Source organism: Hemiscyllium ocellatum, chromosome 14 (genome assembly GCF_020745735.1).
Source record: "Hemiscyllium ocellatum isolate sHemOce1 chromosome 14, sHemOce1.pat.X.cur, whole genome shotgun sequence".
NCBI classification, from domain to species: Eukaryota; Metazoa; Chordata; class Chondrichthyes; order Orectolobiformes; family Hemiscylliidae; genus Hemiscyllium; species Hemiscyllium ocellatum.
Window position 1 is genome coordinate 42,178,365 of NC_083414.1, and position 27,212 is coordinate 42,205,576.

The 27,212-nt window shown below is 41.1% G+C and overlaps 1 protein-coding gene across 4 annotated transcripts in view; it reads right to left on the reverse strand.

Annotated features, from left to right (window-relative positions):
• adamts9 (ADAM metallopeptidase with thrombospondin type 1 motif, 9) overlaps window positions 1–27,212 on the reverse strand; it is a 255,565-nt gene that overhangs the window by 213,978 nt on the left and 14,375 nt on the right. For all 4 annotated transcript variants that reach the window (XM_060835670.1, XM_060835669.1, XM_060835668.1 and 1 more), the window contains exon 3: window positions 21,891–22,056. In XM_060835670.1, the coding sequence (XP_060691653.1) occupies window positions 21,891–22,056 (166 nt within the window). The remainder of the gene's footprint in view (window positions 1–21,890; window positions 22,057–27,212) is intronic.

Here is a 27,212-nt window from a genome sequence, read left to right on the forward strand (position 1 = left end):
TGAAAGGATTAAATGGTTTTAGGTAGAAGCGTCTCAAAATAAGGTGTAAGCAGAAAAGAGCAAATCAGAAGGTTTACAGATGCATACCAGACAGAATAAGGAAGAAGACAATGAGAACATTCTCTAAAGGTAAACATGCAGGTTGAATCCGTGATTAAGAAAGCAAATGCAATGTTGTCACTTATCTCAAGAGGGTTGGAATATAAAAGCAGAGATGTGCTACTGAGACTTTATAAAGCTTGAGTACTGTGTCCAGTTTTGGTCCCCACACCTCAGGAAAGACATACTGGCACTGGAACGTGTCCAGCGGAGATTCACACGGATGATCCCTGGAATGGTAGGTCTAACATATGAGGAACGGCTGAGGATTCTGGGATTGTATTCATTGGAGTTTAGAAGATTAAGGGGAGACTTAATACAAGATAATACATGCCTTGGAAAAGGTGGACGCTAGGAAATTGTTTCCATTAGGCGAGGAGACTAGGACCCGTGGACACAGCCTTAGGATTAGAGGGGGTTAATTCAGACCAGAAATACGGAGACATTTCTTCAGCCAGAGAGTGGTGGGCCTGTGGAATTCATTGCCACGGAGTGCAGTGGAGGCCGGGACGTTAAATGTCTTCAAGGCAGAGATTGATAGATTCTTGATGTCTCGAGGAATTAAGGGCTACGGGGAGAACGCTGGTAAGTCGAGTTGAAATGCCCATCAGCCGTGATTGAATGGCGGAGTGGACTCGATGGGCCGAATGGCCTTACTTCCACACTTATGTCTTATGGTCTTATGGTCTTAACAACGTGCTTGCCAAGAAATGAGTGATAGAAACAAAGATGTATTCCAGACTGCACAAACAATGCCGAAGTAAACTGATGGCAAAACATCAGTTTGAAGAGTGATTCTAAGTTGACAAAATTAGAACTGAATAAGGGTATATGTACGTGACTTAAGGTTTATATAAGGAATGCACACTTGTGATTTTTCTCAGAATACCTCAGACTATAAAACTGTCTCAGACTGTAAAGCTGATTCACCCTGCGTGCACTTAAATAAACAATGGTCACCTGTACCTGAGACTTCTGATGATATGTTACATTGTACCACAAACTCTATTTGGCTCCAACTGCGACATATTACTTGTTATGTTCTATGCCTGGTCAGCTATGTTTTTTGAAGTCTATTAGGAGATATACACACTCCACGTTTCAAATGTGTTATGTGAGTTAAGCACTATACGAATAAATGTATTTATTACTTTGAATATCCACCAAAGTGCTGCTTACACTACTCTAGGCAGGGTGGAGATGCATCTCCAATGAAACGATTTGGAAAAAATTGCAAATTGTTTCACAGAAACAATGAAACAACAAGTTTTATTATTGGTCACTGGAAAATATATGGTGCTTTCTTTACTCTTTGTGACTAAATAAACAAAGGCTTCCACTGCAAAAATAAATCAGTTCCTTTGTTAGCTATATTCAAAAGGATAGATCACTGTCCTAAGGATAGGGGCGGCACGGTGGCACAGTGATTAGCACTGCTGCCTCACAGTGCTAGGGCCCTGGGTTCAATTCCCTCCCCAGGCAACTGACTGTGTGGAGTTTGCACATTCTCCCCCATGTCTGCGTGGGTTTCCTCCGGGTGCTCCGGTTTCCTCCCACAGTCACAAAGATGTGCAGGTCAGGTGAATTGGCCACTCTAAATTGCCCGTAGTGTCAGGTGAAGGGGTAAATGTCGGGGAATGGGTCTGGTTGGATTGCTCTTCGGAGGGTCAGTGTGGACTTGTTGGGGCGAAGAGCCTGTTTCCACACTGTAAGTAATCTGAGATGACTATTGCATAGAAACATTCATATCATTAAATAAGAAATATACAATTTTATGTTTATATCAGGTTAGAAACTTTACTTTCAAAATGTTTCAGCACATGAGCTGGTTAAGGAAATAAAATGGCATCAAAAAGTATTGAGAAATGTGGTTCTACTGTGTGTCTTTATTCCTTTAGCAATGAATGGTGAGGAAAATCTTCCAATCAGTTGAAAAATGTAATTCCTGATGAAGGGCTTTTGCCCAAAACGTCGATTTTCCCACTCCTTGGATGCTGCCTGACCTGCTGTGCTTTTCCAGCACCACACTAATCTAGACTCTGGTTTCCAGCATCTGCAGTCCTCACTTTTGCCTACCTGAAAAATGGAATATACAATAGTAACACATGGGGACTAAAACTCAATAGGCCACTATTGCAGATGCACGACTGCAATGAACCTGCTCAATAGACAATAGGTACAGGAGGAAGCCATTCTGCCCTTCGAGCCTCCTCCCTACCTTTTATCTTAGCCTGCTTGGCACACTCTCCTCATTCCTGAAGAAGGGCTTATGCCCAAAACGTCGAATTTCCTGCTCCTTGGATGCTGCCTGACCTGCTGCGCTTTTCCAGCAACACATTTTCAGCTCTGATCTCCAGCATCTGCAGACCTCACTTTCTCTTCATTGACTGGTGTACAAGAACACCCAGATCTCTTTGTACTGCCCCTTTACCTAACTTGACTCCATTTAGGTAGTAATCTGCCTTCCTGTTCTTGCTACCAAAGTGGATAACCATACATTTATCCACATTAAACTGCATCTGCCATGCATCTGTCCACTCACCTAACCTATCCAGGTCACCTTGTAATCTCCTAACATCCTCCTCACATTTCACCCTGCCACCCAGCTTTGTATCATCAGCAAATTTGCTAATGTTACTATTAATACCATCTTCTATATCATTAATATATATTGTAAAAAGCTGCGGTCCCAGCATTGATCCCTGCAGTACCCCACTGGTCATCGCTTGCCATTCCAAAAGGGAGCCGTTTATCACTACTCTTTGTTTGCTGTCAGCCAACCAATTTTCAATCCAAGTCCCCAATACCATGCGCCCTAATTTTGCTCACTAACCTCCTATGTGGGACTTTATCAAAGGCTTTCTGAAAGTCCAGATACACTACATCCACTGGAACTTCTTTGTCCATCTTCAGAGTTACATCCTCATAAAATTCCAGAAGATTAGTCAAGCATGATTTCCCCTTCATAAATCCATGCTGACTCTGACCTATCCTATTACTGCGATCCAGATGTGTTGTAATTTCGTCCTTTATAATTGACTCCAGCATCTTTCCCACCACTGAGGTCAGACTAACTGGTCTATAATTTCCTGCTTTCTCTCTCCCTCCTTTCTTAAAAAGTGGTACAACATTAGATCAGGTTTGGCTCCACACTGAGGCATGCAACCTACAAAATGGGCTGTTGAGTAGATGCATGCTTCAGTAGGGCTAGCATCCCTTAAAGCACTTAAAGTCAGCACACCTTTTGAAATGGTGAGATGCATTTTGTCTGCAGCAGTCAGACTTAGAAGACTAACTCATTGTGCAATAGCAGAGAAAGCATGTGAAAGATTTATCAGTGCAGCAATAAGAAATTTGTTCCCTGTGAAGAGCAGGAGGGAAGAGTTTCTTGATCAACATTATGTCAGGATGATTTACAGACAATGTTGTAGACACAGCATCACCAAATAAGCACTGGTCTCAATACAAGGCATGAGCCCTGAAGACTTGGGTATAGTGCTCAAAGATTACCAAGTCATTAGTGCCCATGGTTAGTAAATCCATTCTCAAACACCGTGTACCTTCAATGGAACTACTAACCTCAAACGCAGCTCATCACACTCCTTCTACTGACCTACCAACAAGCTCTACTGAAGCACAGTCCATATTTCATGTGTAGCTGCAAGCATTACCCTTACACACTTAACACTGCTACACTGCTACAAGCTTTACAGCCACATCTCGTAACCTGTATGCGCTGAACCGTTCAACCATGACTCTCATATGTGACAAATAGATTACATGGCACTCTGTGACAGAATTCTCTCTCTCGTAGGGCAAAGTGGTATATATTTGAAGTGGCAGGAGTTAATCAATGGGGTTAGGCGTGGCTGCATGTCCACTGGGGCAATTATGTTGCCATCACTGCAGCACCTGTGATTAAAGTCATGACCAGTGGCGAGGCTGAAACCATTGCTCAATTCTTATCATCTTCCTCACACTGAATGTCTCTCTCACCCTCCAACCATTTCCCATTTACAAGCTGTAAATGTTTAAGGATTTATCTCATTTGCCTCATTGCAACTCGAGGTAAAAACAATGACTGCAGATGCTGGAAACCAGAGTCTGATGAAGGGCTTTTGCCTGAAACGTTGATTTTACTGCTCCTCGGATGTTACCTGAACTGCTGTGCTTTTCCAGCACTACTCTAACCTAGATTCATTGAAACTCTAGCCTTCCCCTATTAAGATATCAAAGAATTGGAACCTGGCCAGGGAGTAATGTGGGAACAAAAGGTTGGTGAATATCACTACTCAATTTCATATTCCCTGCCACCATCTCAGATACTGACACCACACAGTAGCAGCATTTATATATTGCATGTAACAGCTCACTAGGCTTTCTTTAAAAGCACTTTCCACACCTTCGACTACCATCACCAGAAAAGACAAGAGCGGCAGAACATCACTTTCTCATTTACGCCACTCCCCACTTAACTTGGAATTATGGTGCTGTTCCTTCACCGTCACTGGGTCAAAATCTTTCAATCCCCTGTCTAATAGAATTGGGAGTGATTCAAAGTGATAACTCACCACCATCTTCTCAAGGGCAATGAAGGAGAGGCGAGCCAGTGATGTCCATATCCCAAGAAAGAAGCTCAGGTTGTTATTGTCAAGCTGTATTTACCATCGCTGAAGACCGACCTGCATGAAGTTTCAGCAGTTGAGCAACCTATAGTGGCAGTGCTGCTGAGATACAGCCTGGGGAGAGGCAATGGCTCTACTGAGCGTAGATTTGTTGTGTTCTCTCTGGACAACAGCATTTAATCTCACACTAAAGTCATAGAATCATAGAGATGTACAGCATGGAAAGAGACCCTTCTGTCCATGCTGACCAGATATCCCAACCCAATCTAGTCCCACTTGCCAGCACCCGGCCCATATCCCACTAAACCCTTCCTATTCATATACCCATCCAAATGCCTCTTAAATGTTGCAATTGTATCAGCCTCCACCACTTCCTCTGGCAGCTCATTCCATACCCACACCACCCTCTGTGTGAAAAAGTTGCCCCTTAGGTCTCTTCTTTATCTTTCCCCTCTCACCCCAAACCTATACCCTCTAGTTCTGGACTCCCCAACCCCAGGGAAAAGACTTTGCCTATTTATCCTATCCATGTCCCTCGTGATTTTGTAAACCTCTATAAGGTCACCCCTCAGCCTCTGATGCTCCAGGGAAAACAGCCCCAGCCTGTTCAGCCTCTCCCTATAGCTCAAATCCTCCAACCCTGGCAACATCCTTGTAAATATTTTCTAAACCCTTTCAAGTTTCACAACATCTTTCCGATAGGAAGGAGACCAGAATTGCACGCAATATTCCAACAGTGGCCTAACCAATGTCCTGTACAGCCGCACCATGACCTCCCAACCCCTGTACTCAATACTCTGACTACTGTCACTCCACCACAGCCCTTGCTGTTGCCACTTTTGTTGACTTTGTGCAACTCAAAGTGGAACCTTATGGGGCCAAGTCTGCTCAAAGTTATCCTGAAAGATCAGAAGCCTTCTAGCAGACATGCTGCAATCACTGGGGTAGCACTATATAGGTGCACTAGAATAGGCGGAGGTATACAGAAAACAGGCAGAAAGGGCATACACATGGGTGATGCAGTGGCTTTTATTTCAACACTATGATGGTCGATAGACTGATGGTAATTGTGGCACTGTTACTGAATGACAGACGAGAACTGAATTCATTGGTTCTGCAGTTAGATGTTGAGGGCAAAATCTCTAAATTTGCAGATCATATGAATCTAGGGAGAATGATGAATTGTGATGATGATGCAGAGGAACATTTACACGTTGGCCAAATGGGCAGACAGCTGGCAGATGAATTTCAAGAGAAATGTGAGGTAAAACATTTTGATAGAAGAAACACCGAAGACTATGCAGGCTCAATGGTACAACTTTGAGGGAAGTTCAGAAGCAGCGGGGCCTTGGGGTTCTCTGAAAGTGGCCAAGCAAGTTGACACAGGTGTTAAGAAAGGCTACAGGATCCTTGGGTCTATAAATAGCAGCATAGAATATAAAAACAAGGAAGTGATTCTACACCTCTACAAATTATTGGTCAAACCACATTTGGAGTATTATGTTCAGTTCCGGGCACTTTATTTAAGGAAGGATGTTAAAGCCATGGAGAGTTCAAAGCAGATTTACTGGAATGAAACTAGGAATGAGGGATTTCAGATACAGGAAAGGTTAAAGAGACTGGCCTTAAACTCATGAAACACAGAATATTAAGAAGTGACCTTATTGAGGCATTCAAAATTATTAACAAATGTGACAGATATTCTGTTTCCTGTTGGTATGTCAGTAATTGAATATTCCCCACATGCCCAAATGGGTGCAGCTCCAACAACCTTCGAAAAGCTTGACACCATCCAACACAATGCAGCCCACTTGATTGGCACCACATCCACAAACATTCACTCCCTCCACCACCAATGGTCAGTAGAAGCAGTGCATGCCATACACAAGATGCATTACAGAAAATCATCAAGGTTCCTCAGATACCATCTTCCAAACCTATGACCACTAGTAGAAGGACAAGAGCAACAGCTCACCACCATGTTCTCAAGGGCAGCTAAGGATGGGCAATAAGATGCACTCAAATCACGAGAACGAATTTTTAAAAATTACATAACATGTGTATATAAATTGTTATGGTCATCTTGACTCAATTCATGCAGGGAAATGCATTACACTGGGGAGACTTTGATAACTGATAACAAACCTGGGTAATTACAGATATGGCCATTCATTCATAACTTTGCATTATTTTGTCAATATTTCACAGCAAACTCAAGGACTGGCCTTATGAAAATATTATTGTAAAAATCAGTCACAGCTTTAACAAGGGAAAATCATATCTGATCAACTTCATATTTTTAGTCGTGAACCGTAGCCTTGTGGATGGTGAAAATTCCCGTGTTTGGTGCACCCAGCCTTTCAGAGAAACTAAATTCACCAAGAAAAACTGAAATGTTAAAAGTAGTGATTCTCCTAAAAATAAACTGAATGGAAGTAATGAAATACCTGGAAACTAGCTAGCAGCAAATATCAGATAAAAAGTTGATGTTGGCATGAAAATTGTGATGATGTCTCAACAAAATTAGCCGAATGCTGAACTTGGTTGCCAAATCAGTAAAACATTGGTTAAACGCAGTAATGCTTAAGCTAATTCATTTGAAAGGCCTTTTTCTATCTCGTATATATCTTCAGTACCAGTCCAATAGAACACACAGAAGAATCCAAATCTTGGAACCAATTTGGAGACATGCTGAAACAGTTATGATGAAAGGGAAAATTAACCCACATCAACATTAAAGGAGATGGCAGAGAAGCTGATTTTAAAAAAATGTTACTGTACATCTCTATTAGAAAGTGTTGCATGAGTACAGGACAAAGGGAAAGTAAGTGGAAACTAACAAATGCAAGTCTTGGGCAATATCAGGAAAATCATCTTCACACAAAGAGCGAGTGCCTGGACTGATGGTCACAAAGTTAGATGTAGTGATGGTCGAAGGCAGATCAACAAATTTCCATGAGAATGTGGTCATGTAGTAATGGGCTTCAAAATGATCTATTCAAAGCAGACCATTAATTGTTAATTGTTGAGTTAATTGGACATGACAATGTGCAATTGAAATAAAGTGAAAAATACACGAAAATAGGCCTGGTGTAAGAAAAAGCAGCGTGTTTTGGAAATTGCATAACCTTGATTGTTTGCGGGAACCATTTTCTTGTGTAGTTAACACAGAGCCACCTGGAGATGTTTGTAACTTATTTTCTGAACAATCTGGAAAAATAATGAAAGAACTACAAAATAATAAATGTAGCACGTAACCAGTATTAATATCAGGGATTTTGTCCCACTCATCAAACTTTTCACCATCAAGGTGAGGTTTGTGAAAATAACGCCATGGGAATCTAAGATAGAGCTCTGAGTACCACCATTGCCAAATCCCCAATAGACTGAAGGCAGAGTGAGACTTCCTTGTTTGTATGCATATTATATAATGTAGATAAGCTAATCGATTCACTTATTAGTTTGCATAAATCTCTAATATGTATTAAGTAGATTAAGCTAATAAATTAGCTTCACATTAAAATGCACGGACCTCCTTGTATTCATTTTGATCAGACCTTAAAGAACCCATGAGGCACTTTCAGCCCAGCAACACATTTGGCACTGCGAGCAGGGTCTGAGTAAAATATTCGAGAAGGAGGAGGACACCATGGCTGGGAAACATGCTGTCTACCAGAATGGTCCTTTCATGATGGGTTCAGTGTGGTAGTGAAATGTTTGGCCTCGGTAGTTGGGGGGATGAATGTGGAGCTGAATCCCAAAGGGCTACTACCCCTCAAGGACCGCTTGGAAAAAGTAGATTTCCTAAAGCAAACCAAAGCTTGATTCTGCTGGCCAGCCTCTGTAAGTTGGCTCAGGAGGTGTGAGAGTTAAAAGAGGTGAGCAGTACATTGACTGCTATGCTGACCACAGCAGAACGTTGTGCTAGCAGACGGGGCTCCAGGTGGCCACTATCCAGTATAACATGCGTGTGAAACTTAGAAGGTGAATCCAATAAAAATACACTCTTTACTAGTTTCAACTGATTTTGTGTGTGTGAGAGTGAGTGAGTGAGAGATCTACAATGAACCCTTTGAAACTGCAAGTGGACTCTGGATGTTGAGTGAATTCATTTAGTCATTCCATTGGTCCACACTATATCAAAAGATGGTCGGCAGCAAATTAGCAGTGGGATGTTGCGGAGCATAATTACGACCTTTTGGACAGTTGAAAACGAGCTGGGCACAGCAACTCCAAGTCGTGAGAGATGGACCTCCAAGAGTGGCCGCCCACAGGCAGGACTTGACCAGAAAAAGGCGGGTGAATGTTACCGATTGTTGCAAGAAGGTAATTATATAGGAAACCAAACAACCAAAGTGATGTCATGATGTTGTGCTATATCTGCTAGCTCTGGAATGTTAAATGATTGGATGCAAAATTATTTCGACATCTTACTCCCACTAAAAGTAAAGGAAGAAAATGTTCACATCTTAAAGGAAAGAGAGAGAGAGACCGGCTTTTGTGTTTGATCAAGATAATAAATCTTTTCTGTCTAGATGTGAATTCCTTCAGTGTCCACGGACTCTGAACAAACTATTAACCCTTTGTGATCTGGTTCATGTGTGGTTTTTGTTCATTAAAACATAGAACATAGAGAAATACAGCACAGTACAGGCCCTTTGGCCCTCGATGTTTCGCCGAACCAAGCCCACCTAACCTACACTAGCCCACTTTCCTCCATATGCCTATCCAATGCCTGTTTAAATGCCCATAAAGAGGGAGAGTCCACCACTGCTACTGGCAGGGCATTCCATGAACTCACGACTCGCTGAGTAAAGAATCTACCCCTAACATCTGTCCTATACCTACCTCCCCTTAATTTAAAGCTATGCCCCCTCGTAATAGCTGACTCCATACGTGGAAAAAGGTTCTCATTATCAACCCTATCTAAACTGCTAATCATCTTGTACACTTCTATCAAGTCACCCCTAAACCTTCTTTTCTCCAATGAAAACAGGCCCAAGTGCCTCAGCCTTTCCTCATATGATCTTCCTACCATACTCGGCAACACCCTGGTAAACCTCCTCTGCACCCGTTCCAGTGCCTCCACATCCTTCCTATAGTATGGCGACCAAAGCTGCACACAATACTCCAGATGCGGCCGGACCACAGTCTTAAACAACTGCAACATGACCTCAGGACTCCGGAACTCAATTCCTCTACCAATAAAAGCCAGTACGCCATATGCCTTCTTCACAGCACTATTTACCTGGGTGGCAACTTACAGAGATCTGTGTACATGGACACCAAGATCCCTCTGCTAGAGCTTGAGATTTGGGGAGGCTTTATATTGAGGAATTGTTAGTGGTTGTGTAAAAAAAATCATGCTCTCAAGTGTTTCTGTGGAATTAGTTTCTTAAGAATTTCCTTAAACATTTACCTCGTGAAATTGGGTTGCAGTTGTGCAACTAAATGCAGAAAGGAAACAAAATTAAATGGCATAACGTATTTTCTCTCTCCTTTAAAATGATGTACTATACATTGTGTTTAGTTTCAGGAAAGAGTCCTGGGTAAATGGTGAATTTCAAAACCTTCATTATTTCAGTTTCTGGCCACAATGAACTTCCAAATATTACTGGGATATGAGTGAATCTTTAATTCCACTTAATAAGATTTGCTCACCTTTAAATGTTCCTTGTGTGAATTGGTGCTCTAACAAAACAATTGGGTAAATTGGAATTCTGGAGAGGTAATTCTATCTGCTAAAATCTGAGAAAACTGATATCAAAGTTTGAAGAAAGTAAAATCTAAGAAAGGAGGTAGAATTTTTCCTTGTTCAGAAAGGAAATTTAACACCTGACACTTCCCTCTGATCAGATGGGGTGGGGGGTGTGGTTGGTAAATTACTTCCAATAGCCTTCAACCCACCTGTTTGGATCAATAGTGAACTAGCTGTATCTTCTTGGAGAATTTATAATTTTTCATAATATACTTTTTTGAACAGACATACTTGGATGGATGGATATTACTTGTTTTTCAGATAATGCTAGGATACAGAATCCCTCTGGATTCTGGGATTTCAGGGGGCGGCATGGTGGCACAGTGGTTAGCACTGCTGCCTCACAGCGCCAGAGACCCGGGTTCAATTCCCGCCTCAGGCAACTGACTGTGTGGAGTTTGCACGTTCTCCCCGTGTCTGAGTGGGTTTCCTCCGGGTGCTCCGGTTTCCTCCCACAGTCCAAAGATGTGCGGGTCAGGTGAATTGGCCATGCTAAATTGCCCGTAGTGTTAGGTAAGGGGTAAATGTAGGGGTATGGGTGGGTTGCGCTTCGGCCGGTCGGTGTGGACTTGTTGGGCCGAAGGGCTTGTTTCTACACTGTAAGTAATCTAATCTAATCCCTCGAACTCAGCACCGCCTTCCTAACCTGCAATCTTCTTCCTGACTTCTTCGCCCCCACCCCACTCCGGCCTATCACCCTCACCTTGACCTCCTTCCACCTATCACATCTCCATCGCCCCTCCCCCAAGTCCCTCCTCCCTACCTTTTATCTTAGCCTGCTGGACACACTTTCCTCATTCCTGATGAAGGGCTTATGCCCGAAACGTCGAATTTCCTGTTCCTTGGATGCTGCCTGACCTGCTGCGCTTTTCCAGCAACACATTTTCAGTACAGAATGCTTTCCCCCCAATAGCTTCTAATTTCTAAATTTGCAGACTTCCAGCATTGCAGCTGTACAGGCTGAATGTTGATGTTGGGGCTGATGCTGATTGACTTCTCCCCGATAATAATAAAAATCAAAACAGGCCAGATATAAATCTGTGAGCAGACAGCAGCTGGAGCTGTTATTTTGCAAGACAAAGGAGGTAACCTTGAATAGAGTTGATACTGTTTGTTCAACTGTTCCAATACTCATAATGAGGAAAAGCCAGTGTACAATGAGCTGAAAAGGACGAGTGAAGGAGTAGGATCCTGAGGCACAGATAAGGATGTGGTCAATATGTTCCTTTCCCCCCAGTAAAGTTAAATAAGTCCTCTGCTTGTACTTACAGAGAGTTCTCATTCAAGTTATAATGAGAGCATTCCTTACATTTGGCTGAAATCAGAACTAAAACAGTAGTCCTGAAACACATTTCAAACTTTTGAACCTATTATTTGATTGAAAAGTTTAAGAAGTTTTGTTTTTATACACTGCTGGAAAGGTGCTCTGAAAGAGATGAGAAATGTTTTGTCCATCTACTTGTATCGTTTCTTTTTGAAGGTGGTCTTAAAAGAAAGACATGGAGAATGTTTTCTTTAACAGAGATTTAAAATACCAGTTTGAGATTGTCAAAAGATTTTTTGACAGCTTTCGAACTGAGTACGTGAAAGTACGACAAGACGTCACCGGGTGGCCGGGGTCCCGCCCCTTCCGAGACCAGAAGAGTTAACTCTTTCTCCTGACAGTTTAAAACTATCAAATTTTAACCACCTTCTGTGTTATGAGATGTGTGATTATGGACACTATTAACCCCACTGGGCTTCCACAGCCATAGTGAAACTTCTTTGTTTTTGAACAGATTTCAAGAACACAGGAAGGGAGCTGCAAGTTTTGTGGAGAACAGGAAAACACTGAACTGACTACAATCAGTGGAGACTCCGACATAAGAGCACTGTTTAAAACCACCAAGCCTGGATGTAATTGTTTCTGAAGTTCGGATTTATACAAGCATTGCGAAATTCTGTTGAATTTTAAAGGGGAAAGGAATTTAAATCTTTACGTTTCCATTTAAAACAAGAGCCAATGGAAACACTGGTGGTTTCAATTTGTATAAGGGAAAAAAAGGGATAAATTTTGGGAAGAAATTAATTGACTACAAATGAAACCTGTTAGCCCTACAGTACTGCAGGGGCTGTACACAAAAACCCTTGAGTCCATTGTTGCCAATTCTGCATTTGGAATACTTTAGAAAGACAAACACCAGGTATAATCTAGCAAGTTACATTTTGAGAAAATTGTATGTACTTCTTTTGTAAGAAAGACCAAATTGGTCAATAATAATGTTTATTGGCCTCTTTTAAAGCTATTATGAATGTTTTTCCTCACACAATGTACAATATGTTTTCTCCAGAGTTCCTGAATCAGTTATAATGGTAGTTAATGGGGGCCACGCTTGGAATAAAAGAATAGTAACTGGGATACATTGACATCAAATGGAGATGGAAATGACTCAGCTAGCTGTAGTTTCTCTTGGAGGTATATGAGCATTTGCTCATATGACTTTTTTTTCAAAGGGAACTAAATTAGAATTGCTATCACTTGTGTTTGTTCAGTACTTAGCACACAAACATACACTTCAATGATTTGGTCACCATTTAGAACACTGGGACCTGGTGCAGAGGATTCATGGGATCTTTTGCCTGAAAAGTGAGGCAATGATCTTGGGATACTGATGTATGTTTCCAGAGATAGTTGTTACATTTGAAATAATGAACATGCTGGAATGTGTGATGAAATGCGCCAAAGAACAGGTCTCAGACATGTACACCTCATGAAATAGCATGGTCTGGGAGAGCACAAAAGGCACTGACACATAATCCATAGGGAAACTGACTTTAAAGCAATGTAAATAGTATTGACGAGAGAGCGATTAAAAAAATTTACAATTGGAGACATGAGGAGAAATCCTAAAGAAATATCCAAAACATGGGTAAAAGTGAAGGAAGAACTGGGGAATTCTTTTAAGTCCATGCATAACCTGTTGCCAGTTAAGTATGAGCTAATCTCAAACCTTATCGTATGTATAATCAGCTTGAGACTGTTAAACAATATATACTTGCTTATGTAAGATCCTGATCATCTGTTTTGAAGATATCAAATAATATTAATAATGATATCTTAAAAATGATATCTTCAGTCCAGGCCATTAACCCCTAGTTATTAAGGTTAAAAACAATGTCTGTTTTGCTTGGGATTGTTCGAGGGAACCATATTCTTATGTAGTTAAAATGGAGCCATGGAGAGATATTTGCAACTTATTTTCTATACAATGGAATATCTGAAAATGTACTGAAAGTATCATGAAATGGTGATACAGCAAGTAACCAGAATACCATCAATATCAAGGATTTTGTTCCACTCATCGAACTTTTCCTTATCGGGCTAGAGTTGGTGAGATTAGTGCCATGGAACCTGAGATTGGCAATGGTGAGAGCTCTAAGTGCTCTATAGATAGAAGGCAGGGTGAGACTTAGTTGTTTGTATATATGTGTGTATTATGAAGTTTAAGCTAATAGATTCACTCATTAGTTTGTCTTTGTCTCCAATACATATTAAATACATTAAGCTAATAAATTAGCTTCATATTAAAGTGCATGTATCTTCTTGTATTCATTTTGATCAAATCTTAAGGAGCCACTTAGACACTTCAGCCTAGCAATGTACCAATAAATTTGTATCATTAGAATCTTGAACAACTGGGTAGTGGGCTGATGAATGGCAGACGGAGTTTATTTCAGATAAATGCAAGGTGTTGCATTTTGGTAAGACAAACCAAGACAGGACTTGCAAGTTAATGTTAGGGCCCTGGGAGTGTTGTCAACCAGAGGGAGCAAGGGGTGCAGGCCTTGAAAGTAATGGTAAAAACAAGGACTGCAGATGATGGAAACCAGAGTCTAGATTAGAGTGGTGCTGGAAAAGCACAGCAGGTCAGGCAGCATCCGAGGAGCAGGAAAATCGACGTTTTGGGCAAAAACCCTTTGAAAGTAATGTCACAGGTAAACAGGGTGATGAAGAAAAGTTTGGCATGCTTGGCTTCATTGGTCAGAGCATTTAGTACAGGAGTTGGGACATCATGTGACAGTTGTACAAGACATTAGTGAGGCCACGTTTGAAATACTATGTACATTTCTGGTCATCTTGCTATCGGAGGAATGCCACTAAACTGGAAAAGCTACAAAAAGGATTTACAAGTATGTTACCAAAACTGGAAGGTTTGAGTTATAAAGAGAGGCTGGATAGGCTGGGATTTTTTTTCTCTGGAGTGTAGGAGGCTGAGGGATGACCTGAGGACTGTTTCTGTGCTGTATGCCTATATGACTCTATAACTATAATCACACTCTTCTCCTTAACATCCTATGTGCCTAAATTCAATTTTGAGGAGAGATACACAGGGAGCAAAACAATGAATCAGCATAGGGAGAATAATGGAACTCAGCAGATTGTATGTAAGATTGAACCAATTCTATCTGAAAATTCCTCACTTTGTGCTGGCACTTAAGTTATTAAGCTGTGCCAAAGTGTCAGAGTGCTAGAGTTTAGACTGACTTCTAGTTTTGATTGGAGTTAACTGTGTAGATAAACACATCCTGCCAGAACAAATATTGAAAGCATTAAAAAAATTTCTTTCCAGTAGCATTCGTGGAATAAATGAGCAAAGAGCATTCAGGCTTCCAGAACAGTCTAGTAATTTTGACTCCAGCAGGTTGTTGATATATCAGTCTAGGGAAGTGTTGCACTCTAGTCTTCCCTTAGTATGACAGCATACTCCCACCACTGCTAGTAGATAATAAAAAAGCAATTGATATGCTTAATAGAACATTTATATATCAGATAGAACCACTCAAAGATGAAGAAACATGCTGAACTGGTCACAAGATCCAAAACTTCTGAGATCCTTTTGAATAATTTGTGAAACATTTTATTTATTTATTCATTATGCACGGTACACATGTACATTAGTAGATAATGCAATATTTCTTGCCATATATGGAATCACAAGAATACTGACAGCATTTAATGTAAATAACTAGCAATGTTATTGATTGCAGAGTGATGTTTTGAAGCAAGTTTGACGTAAAAGGTACAAAATATTTTTTAAATACTTCAAGAGGGTAACTTAGCCATTTCATGATCATTAGTCAATCTTCACACATATTCTGGAGATTGATGGGACGATGCATGGCTATTTTACTGAGTAATTAAACTGGTGAGTTTGTTGTTTAAAATAAACATCCAATTTATTTTCTTAATGAAACAAATGCCTCAATGGATTTCTTTCCTATCCATGTAAAATAATAAGCTGAATGTTTTATCTGTTTTACCAATACCTATGATGTGGAGGTGCCCACATTGCACTGGGGTTGTCACACGTCAAATCACAAGCTTTCAGACTGCAGCTCCTTTGTCAGGTGAAGTGGCTGCCAAAACAGAAGTGTTCTGAAAGCTTGTGATTTCAAATGAACCTGTTGGACTATAGCCTGGTGTCATGTGACTTCTGACTTTAAACAATAATTGGCAGTGCTATATTAACTGTTAAACAGCTATGTTTTCTTATCTTGAGCAAAAGGATGGTCAATGATCATGTACATCAAACATAGCATGAGAATGCACATGGCATTTTCTAAAGGGACCCATTGTTAACATTTTATTTTTCAAATGCTCAATAAAAGTAATCAATAAACATTAACTCATACTCACCAATATAATATATCTGAGCAATATTCTAAAGATACAAATCAACCCATTTTATCAATTGCTATCATTATTTTGTTCAGTACTTAGCATATAAGTATACACTTCGAGGCATTATGCAAGCTGTTGGGGGAGAACTGGCCACTGAGCTGAACGTGAAAATGCTGGAGCTATTATCTTAGGAGGTTTTAAAAAGGTGGGAATGTACAGACTACCAAAGGGAAAAACAATATCTAATACTGTGGAGTAACATCACTGAGGAAGATACAGTAATCTGGAGGAAGAGGAGCAGAAAATATGGCCTGAGATAGAGGGCTAGACAAGATCTAAAGATTAAGATTTTGAAATTAAAAACTGGAACACTGGACAATGAATGAGATGCTACTTGTGAAGGATAGAAATAGGGAATTTGGCAAGTTAAACAGTAAAGTGTTGACACATGAGGTGACGAATTTATGGATAATACTTCGAGGACAGCATAAACAGGCAATGATCCAAGATTTGTAAAAACAAGATCATTGATAATGCAGTTCTTTAAACACCCCAATAAGTCTCAATGATTTATTTAGGATACATGATGAATATTGATCTGATTTTGCTATCAGGTTTTGAATGAAGAGATACATAGTATGTTTTTAAGAATTATCTGTTCTTACTATCAGATCTTTCGAACTAAAATAGTCAAAAGAAAACAGGAACAGCCACATCTTCATTTCCCCAACTACAAAACCTATCCTTTTTATTGGCATTCGGGATCATTTCCAAAGACAAGAATGAAGGGTTTAGACTTCTTCAATTAAAAAAAATCCCACCACGGTAGCTGATGGAATATATAGTAGCATAGAGTACAATAGGTGAGTGGGGGAGGGGATGAAGGTGATAGTCAGGGGGGTGAGGGTGGAGTGGATAGGTGGAAAAGAAGATAGGCAGGTAAGACAAATCATGGGGACAGTGCTGAGCTGGAAGTTTGGAACTGGGGTGAGGTGGGGGAAGGGGAAATGAGGAATCTGTTGAAGTCCACATTGATGCCCTGGGGTTGAAGTGTTCTGAGGCTGAAGATGAGGCGTTCTTCCTCCAGGCGTCTGGTGGTGAGGGAGCGCCGGTGAAGAAGGCCCAGGACCTGAATGTCCTCAGCAGAGTGGGAAGGGGTGTTGAAATGTTGGGCCACAGGGCGGTGTGGTTGATTGGTGCGGGTGTCCCAGAGATGTTCCCTAAAGCGCTCTGCTAGGAGGCGTCCAGTCTCTCCAATGTACAGGAGACCGCATCGGGAGCAACGGATACAATAAATGATATTGGTGGATGTACAGGTCAAACTTTGATGGATGTGGAAGGCTCCTTTAGGGCCTTGGATGGAGGTGAGGGAGGAGGTGTGGGCACAGGTTTTGCAATTCCTGCTGTGGCAGGGGAAGGTGCCAGGATGGGACGGTGGGTTGTAGGGGGGTGTGGACCTGACCAGGTAATCACGGAGGGAACGGTCTTTGCAGAATGCGGAAAGGGGTGAGGGAGAAAGAAGTGGTGGTGGGGTCTGTTTGGAGGTGGCAGAAATGTCGGTGGATGATTTGGTTTATGTGAAGGCTGGTAGGGTGGAAGGTGAGCACCAGGGGCATTCTGTCCTTGTTACAGTTGGGGGGGTGGGGTCTGAGGGCGGAGGTGGGGGATGTGGATGAGATGCATTGGAGGGCATCTTTAACCACGTGGGAAGGGAAATTGCAGTCTCTAAAGAAGGAGGCCATCTGGTGTGTTCTGTGGTGGAACAGGTCCTCCTGGGAGCAGATACGGCGGAGGCGGAGGAATTGGGAATACGGGATGGCATTTTTGCAGGAGGTAGGCTGTGAAGAGGTGTAATCCAGGTAGCTGTGGGAGTCGGTGGGTTTGTAAAAAATGTTGGTGTCAAGTCGGTCGTCATTAATGGAGATGGAGAGGTCTAGGAAGGGGAGGGAGGTGTCAGAGTTGGCATTTGGCTTCAGCGGTGTAGAGGTCAGAGCGCCAGACTACCACTGCACCCCCTTTATTCCTGATGGAGGGCTTTTGCCCGAAACGTTGATTTTACTGCTCCTCGGATGCTGCCTGAACTGCTGTGCTCTTCCAGCACCACTAATCCGGAAACTGGAAATGACAATGGCAAGCCCAGCCTTGAGACCCTGTAAAGTTTGCCTTACCCAGCAACTGAAGGATCGTTCTAAAATTAGCCGAGCTTTCCCATAACCATGCAACAATCTGATATAGTCATGCTCATCAAATCATACCTCAGAAACAATGTTTCAGTCACCGTCATCATCTTCCCTGGATATGTCCTGTGTCACTGAGAGGGGATTAATGTAGGAGTGCTCAACATTGTTTCCAGACGTTATGGTAAACAGACCAAACATCCTGCCTATTACCACTCACTGAACACCTCAACCACCACATTGCAAAATAATCAGTACTTCGTTTCGAACGCAATTGGCAGAAGCATGGAGAGTATCAAGAGCACAGAACTTACTCTGTTGACTGGTTCAGTGTCCATCACCAAAAGTGCCTCAGTACAAACACAACTGACTGAAATAGCTCAATCATAAAAAAAATTGCAATATCCCATCAGCAGTCATGGATGGATCCGCATTTTAGTGCAACAGACTACACTGAATTACTGGCAGCTATCTTCAGCCAGAAATGAGTTGATAATGTGCTACTCCGAGGCCCCCAGCATCACTGCTGGCAGTTTTCAACCAATTTGATTAAATCTAGCTGACAGCAAGAAATGGCAAGGCATTAGATACTGTAATGGCTATAGACCTTGATAGCATTCTGGTAATAGCCCTGAAGACTTGTGCTCCAGAACTAACAGCACCCATAGACAAGCTGTTTAACTAAAGGGGCATCTACCTGACAATGTGAAAAATTGCCCAACTTTGTCTTTTACACAAAAGGCAGGACAAATCCAACTCAGTCAAAGACCACTTGATCATTTTTCTCTTGATCATTGGTAAAGTGATGTCACTCACTCAGCAATAACCTGTTCATTGACAGTCAGTTTTAATTCTGACAGAATAAACTCAGCTTCTTATCTTGTTACCATCTTGGTATAAACATGGGAAAAAGAGCTGAACTCAGGAAATGTGGTCCGAGTAACTCCTCCTGATACCAAGGCAGCATTTGACTGAGTGTGGCATCAAGAAGCCCTAGCAAAACCAGGGTCAATGGTATCAGGGGAAACTTGTCATTGGTTGTAATGACACCTATCACTAACAAAGATGAATGTGGTGTTGGACATTGGTCATCTATTTCCAGGACATAACTACAGGATTCCCTCAGGTGAGTATCTTAGTCCCAGTCATGTACAGCTGCTTCATCAATGACCTTCCCTCCACCATGAGGTTAGAAATGGGATGTTCACTGATATTCAAAAAGTCTTCAGCATCATTCATGATTAAGTGATACTAAAGCAGTCCTTGTCTTATGCAACAAGACCTTGACAACATTCAGGCTTGAGCTGACAAATGGCAACTAACATTTGTACCGTGAAAGTGCCAGGCAATGACCCTCTTCAAAAAAAAAGAGAATTAACATTATCTCCCCTCAGCATTCATTGGCATTAGCAATCACTGAATCTTGTATTCCAGGGATTGCCATTAGCTGGAAACTGAACTGGTCCAGCTATATAAACACTGTGGCTACAACAGCAAAACAGAGGCTGGCAGTCCCATTGTGAGTGAATCACCTCCAGTCTATGCAATACATGCCCACATCTGTAAGGTTCAAGTAAAGTGCCTGAATGAGTACAGCTCCAACATCACACAAGGAGTCCAACACCATCCAGTACAGAGCAGCCCACTTGGTTGGCACACCGTAATCAACCAATGGTGGCAGCAATGTGTAGTATCTACAAGGTTCATTAAGACAGCTGAGCGAAGGTCCTTTGAGAGCACCTACCAAGCCTACAATCTACCATCTGGATGTACAAGGGTAGCACATGTATGGAAACATCACCTGTAGTTACCCACTCCAAGCCCCAGACCACAGTGATTATAGTACCATTCCTTCACTGTCACTGGGTCAACATCATGGAAACCATTTCCTCCCAGCCCTAAAAATGTCCTTACAGCCTAAAGACTGTAACAGTTCAAAAAGGTAGCTCATTGGCACCATCTCGAGGAAAACTAGGATTAGGTGATAAATGCTAGCCTCGTCAGTGTCATCTTTGTCCTGTGAATGAATAAAGAAATCTACACGAACTTAATCAATCAGTTATGAACTGAGATGAGATCAGGAACAAAACGTTTAGCTTCTTAGAACCTCCTCAGATGGCTACAAAATTTCTTCACGCAAAAACAAAATTCAAATCTAGCGTTCATTTTTCACTATATAGTTTCCTGTAACCCATCTCCCTCACATTAGCTTCACTCAGTCTCCAGTCTGACCTTCTTGATTGGCCTGGTCCTTTTTTTATGCTAACAATCAATACATATATTCAGTGTACCTTATTTTCAGAAATATTCTATTAACAGAAGGGCAGAATAGAATTCATAACATACTGTCAAATAGTTGCTTTTCATGTTGTTAACATCCATGGCTGCCTTCTATTTCTAATGGAACTAACTGTTCTACCTAATTTTTGAGCGACTGCTCATCTGATTCTTTGCTGTCAATCTACCTCTGAGAGCTACTGTTCTTTTCCCAGGACTACGGTTACACCTCAATAAACATTGGTTTTGAACCAAACATTGCTGGTCATTCTAAGAACTGCCAAACCAGTTCTTAGAATAAAGAATTTTTTTCGCACTTCCAGAGTTTATTTCCTGTAGCTGAGACTTCAAATCTTCATGCAGTTCTTGATTTTAACTCTGTGACGTAAGTTAAGATTATGAAATCTAAGCTGGAGTATTACAATTATTGCAAAATGGGCATCAACGTCACAACTTGGAAGATCTAGCACTCCACAGTGTAATATATACATCAATCCAAGGATCTTTCATCACTCGTCATGAGGCATTAGAAGACTTGGAACTTTTACAACGAATTTTAAACGCTTAATCAGAATATCTCCACTAGCTTAAGAAAAGTTCAATACAACAAAAAGTTATATGATCTTTACAATTGTTGGCTTGAATTTCATGCTATTTTGTAGTGATTCTGCCACTAAATTTGAACAACATCACCAGTTTTGAAATGCAAAGTTCTTACTAGATTCTTATGCAGTTACAACTTTTCTCCATAGACATGTTTAGTTTAGAATAAATGTGCGCAACAGATTATTAACTGGACACAGCCCAAATGTTACAGAGAAAGGAAAAGAACATACATTTACAGAGAGCTTCAATAATTATGTAATGTTTAAAAATTAAACTATTGTTTAGTTAATTATAAATTAACAATAGTTGGACATTTTAATCAATTTAACCACATACCAAAAATAAAATAAAAAATGCCTCGTTAATGCTAAGACTAGAACAGTGTTTTCACTATCTAACTGAAAGTAATTAAAAATATATATATTTAATTCAATTGTTTATTAAATACTTACTCCAAAGCTCAACTATGGTTTGACGGTTGCAAATCTTACTAAGTCAAAGTGTCATTAATCAAATGTAATTATTGATCTAAAGAAATCAAATCCTTAAATTATCTTAATTAAACTAAAATCTGAAAACCTCTCATTATGCCAATGTTCTATGTTTTACGTTCCACTTTCAGTTGTTTTTTGCAATATAGGCTTGTAGGTTGCCATCACAGATTTGCTTGAAGGTTGTTAACATACCTGAGTTGCCACAAATATTCGTGACCTCCCTTGTCGTTTGAGTCTTCAGTGCATCTTGTTTATACACAAGATGTGGTTTATTGTGCTCTTCATCATATTCTTCCCCATTTGGCAGAACAAGAGGTTCAACAAAATACTCGCCATCATGAGACCTGAAGGTGCCAAGCTGTGAAAGAACATTAAAAAGTATGTAATAAACCAACTACAGCTATCCCTCATTTCACATTCCTAATATGTTACTAAAGTTGTTTCATCAATGAAAACAAGCTCAACAAAAACTGTTTTGTCTTAGTAAAGTGTAATAAGGATAGTTATGTTCTTGATTTGTAACTTATGCGTTAAATATCAATTTATTGCCTTGAACTTACCTAGCTGAAACATCTACTTTCTATGCACTATGTTTATTATTATTAACTACCTACTTACTATCCTCTCTACTTACCTCCTGCTCACGACATCCTGACTTGTGCTCAAATAACAATTTTGCTTCAAACAAATCTCAGAAGTTCCAAAGAAGAGTTATACAGTATGAAAAATGTTAACTCAATTTCTCTTTCCACAAAAGCTGCCAGACCTGTTGAGATGGCTTCATGATTCAATGGTTAGCACTGCTGCCTCACAGTGCCAGGGACCTGGGTTTGATTCCAGCCTGAGGTGGCTGCTTGTATGGAGTTTGCACATTTTCCTCATGTCTGCGTGGGTTTGCTTTGGTTTCCTTCCACAGTCCAAAAGTATGCAGATTAGGTGTACTGGCCATGCTAAATTGTTCCTAGTGCCAAGAGATGTGCAGTCTATGTGGGTTAGCCATGGTAAAATGTGGGTTTACAATGGTAGGGGGTTGAGTTTGGATGGGATGATGGTTGGTGCAGACTCATTTGGCCTCTTTCCACACTGTAGGGAATCTATGACCTGCTGAATTGCTCAAGCAATTTCTGTTCATCACACTCTAGTAAAGATATGTTCCCTCATCTTGGTCCTAAGTAGCTTACCCCAAAACCTAAGACTGTGAACCCTGATTCAAAGCATGCTCACTGCATCTAGTTTTTCTAGCCCTGTTGAAATTTCATATATTTCAATAAGATCCCTTCTCATCCTTCTAAACTCTAATGAATACAGGCCCAGCAGAACTAATCTCGATTCAGATGACAGTTCTACCATCTCCAGTATCAGCCTAGTGAACCTCTGCTGCACTCCATCTGCATCTATTGAGACCAAAACTGCTCACAATACTCTAGTTGTGGCTTCATCAAGGTCCTGTACATTTGCAGTAAGACATCTCCACTTCTGAACTCAAATCCTCTTGCAATAATGGCCAACATACCATTGACTTCCTATTTGCTTGCTGCACCTAACTGCTTCGTTTCACTGAAAAAGCTCAGCATGTCTGACAGCATCTGTGAAGAGAAATCAAAGTTAGTTTTTCAGATCCAATGACCTTTCCTCAGACCTGAGGAACACTAACTTTGAGTTCTCTTCACAGATGTTGCCAGATCTACTGAGCTTTTCCAGCAACTTCTGTTTTTGTTTCTGATTCACAACATCCACTGTTCTTTTGGTTTTCACTTAATTTCATTGACTGATGTACAAGGACACACAGGTCCCCTTGTATGTCCATATTTCCCAATATATAACAATTTAAGTAATACTCTGACTTTCTTTTTTTGTTACTCTGAAGTATATAACTTTACATTCATTCTTGTACATTTGCTCAACGTGTCTAGATTGTCCTGAAGTCTCCATGAGTCCTCCTCAGAACTCTCAATCCATCCTTGTTTTGTGTCATCAAAAAAATTTGGTAATATTGCAATTGTTTGCCTTATTTCAGTCATTGATTTAAATCATGAAGAGTTGGGGCCCACGCAATGATTTCTATAGCTGCCCTCATCACTGCCTGACATGTGAAAGGAAGACCCATTTATCTGAATCTATTTCCAGTCTGTCAAGGAATTCTCAGTCCATATGCCCAATCCCATGTGCTTTAAGTTTGTCCACTAGGCTCTTATTTGGCAGCTTATCAAAAGCCTTCTGGAAATCCAGTACCTCACATTCACTAATTCTCCCTTATCTATTCTACTAGTTACATCCTCAGATTTGCCTTTTGTTAACCCATGTGGAATTTGCCTAATCCCATCAATGCCTTCCAAGTGTTCTGTCATCTTTACAATATCCTCTTGCATTTTACTCATTGCTGATGTTACACCAGCTGGTCTGTAATTCTCTGTTTCCTCTCTTTTTTAAGCTAGTGGGTTACTTTAGCCATCCTCCAATCTATGGGAACTGCTCCAGAATCTATAGAATTTTGGAAGCTGACGATCATTGCATCCGATATGTCAAGGACTACTTCCTTTAATCTGCACCTCAGAGTACTATCAGGCTTTGGGAATTTGTCACCCTTTAACACCATGAATTTCTCTCGCACCTTTTTGTAGTAATACTAACTTTCTTCAATTTTCCCCTTTCACTAGACCACTTGCTTCTCTAATATTGCTGGGGAGTTATTTGTGTCCTCTTTTATGAAGGCAGAATTAAAATGTGTTTTCAATTTGTCTGTCATTTCCTTGTTCCTCGTTGTAATTTCCCCTATTTCTGACTGTAAGGAACTTATACTTGCCTCCGCTAAGCTTTCTCTCATCACATATTTATAAAAGCTTTTACAGACAGATTTTATGTTCCCAGCAGGTTAACTCTCACACTCTGCACTCCCCCTCTTGATCAATCTTTTGTTCCACTTTTGCTGAATTCTAAATTGCCCCAGTTATCAGACTTGCTGTTTTTATTTTCCCAGCATTCAAGATCTTTTTAACTTCTCTATCAAATCTCCTCTTAAACTTCTCTACACAATGAAGAAAAATTCCAGCTTCTCCAGTTGCCTCACATAACAGAAGTTCCCTCACCTCTTACACTGTCTTAAGACTTTGACATCAGAACACAATATTCTGGCTGAGGTTCTCCTCATTCTCCCTATTAAAATCAGCACTTCACTGGGTCACTCAGCCTTCCAAGCCTGCTTCGCTATTCAGTATGATCATGGCTAATCATCCAAATTAGTACCATGTTCCCACTTTCTCCCCAAGCCCTTTATCCCTTTAGCCCCAAGAATTATATCTAACTCCTTCTTGAAAATATTTAAAGTTTTTGGCCTCAACTACTTTCTATGGCAGAGAATTCATCAGGTCATCACTCACTGGGAAAAGAAATTTCTCTTCATCTCAGTCATAAATGGCCTACCCTCTATGCTTAGAAAGAGATCCTTGGTTCTGGACTTCCCGGTCATCAGGAACATCCTTTCTGTGTTTACCCCATCGAGACCTGGTAGAATTTCCTCGGTTTCTACGAGATTGCCCTTTAGCTTTCTAAACTCCAGTCACTGATCCAGTCTCTCTTCTTATGTCAGTCCTGCCATCCCAGGAATCGATCTGGTAAATGGTAAGACCATGAGACAGAGTAGCAGAAGTAGGTTCTTTAGCCCATCAAGCCTGCTGTGCTATTCAATGAGATTATAGCTGATTCTGATAATCCTCAACTCCATGTTCTTGCCCTTTCACCAAAACCCTAGATTCCCTTACTGATGAAAAATCTGTCTCCCTCAGCCTTGAATATACTAATTGACCCAGTCAAACCAGCCCTCTGTGGTAAAGAATCCCATAGATTCACAAATCTGAGGGAAGAAATCCCTCCTCATCTCTGCCTTAAACCCCTGTTCTGTGAGTCCTAGACTCTCCAACAAGGGAAAAGAAAGTTTTCACATCTACCTGTCAAGTCTTCCAACAATATTAAATTTGATGCGCTTTTCTCCATAACCAGAACATTCTTTCTCAGATAAGGAAACCAAAAGTGCACACAATGCTCCAGGTGTGGTCTCTCATCAATGCCCTGTACAATTGCAGCATTACATTCCTGTTCCTGTACTCGATTCCTGTTGTTATAATAGCTAACATATCATTTGTCTTCTTCATTGCCTGCTCCACCTGCTGGTTTACTTTCAGCTTCTGGTCTACAAGAACACCCAGGTTTCATTGTACCTTCTCCTTTCACAATCTATCACCATTTAAATAATAATCTGCCCCTCTATTTTTGTAAGGAAAATGGAAAACCTCACATTTATCCACAATATACCTCATCTGCCAAGCATTTGACCACTAACTCAACTGGTCCAGGTCACAGAAGCATCTCTGTATCCTCCTCATAATTCACCCTCTCACCAGGCTATGTGCCATCTGCAAACCTACAGTTTACATTTAGCTCTTTCAGCTAAATCATTAATACATAGCCAGAGCCCAAGCATTGAGGTACCCCACTAGCCATTGACACCACTTGGAAAACGATTCATTTATTACTACCCTTTGTCTTCATTATCCATGTCAATTCACTACCCCCTGTCCCATACGCTCTAATCTCTTATGTGGGACCTTATCAAAAGCCTTCTGAATATCTAAATAAATCACATCCACTGGCTCCCCTTTATCAACCTACTACTTACATCCTTGAAAAATTCCAACAGATGTCCATAAATCCATACTGACTCTCTCCAAAAAAAACCAAAGAACTGCAGACATTGGAAATCAGAAACAGAAACAGAAATTGCTGAAACAGAAATTCCATAGGCACTGTTTCCTCCAGGACACCTCGATCTACACCATCTCCACTTCTAAGATGTCCCCACACCCCTATGGCACCTTCCCATGCAAATGCAGGAGGTGTAACATCTGCCCATTTACTTCCTCCCTCCTCACCATCCAAGGCCCAGGTCATATCTTCCGAGTGGAACAGCAATTCATCTGCATTCCATTCAATCTAGGTAAAAACAATGACTACAGATGCTGGAAACCAGATTCTGGAGTAGAGTGGTGCTGGAAAAGCACAGCAGTTCAGGCAGCATCCGAGGAGCAGGAAAATCGATGTTCGTGCAAAAGCCCTTCATCAGGAATACAGGCAGAGTGCCTGAAGGGTGGAGAGATAAATGAGAGGAGAGTGGGGATGGGGAGAAAGTAGTATAGAGTACAATAGGTGAGTGGGGGAGGGGAGAAAGGTGATAGGTCAGGGAGGAGGGTGGAGCAAGGTAGCAAAGAGTACAATGGGTGCTTGGGGGTGGGATGAAGGTGATAGGTCAGACAGGAGGGTGGAGTGAATAGGTGGAAAAGAAGATAGGCAGGTAGGACAGGTCATGGGGACGGTGCTGAGCTGGAAGTTTGGAACTGGAGTGAGATGGGGTACAGCGAAATAAGGAAACTGGTGAAGTCCACATTGATGCCCTGGGGTTGAAGTGTTCCGAGGCGGAAGATGAGGCGTTCTTTCTCCAGCCGTTGGGTGGTGAAGGAGGCC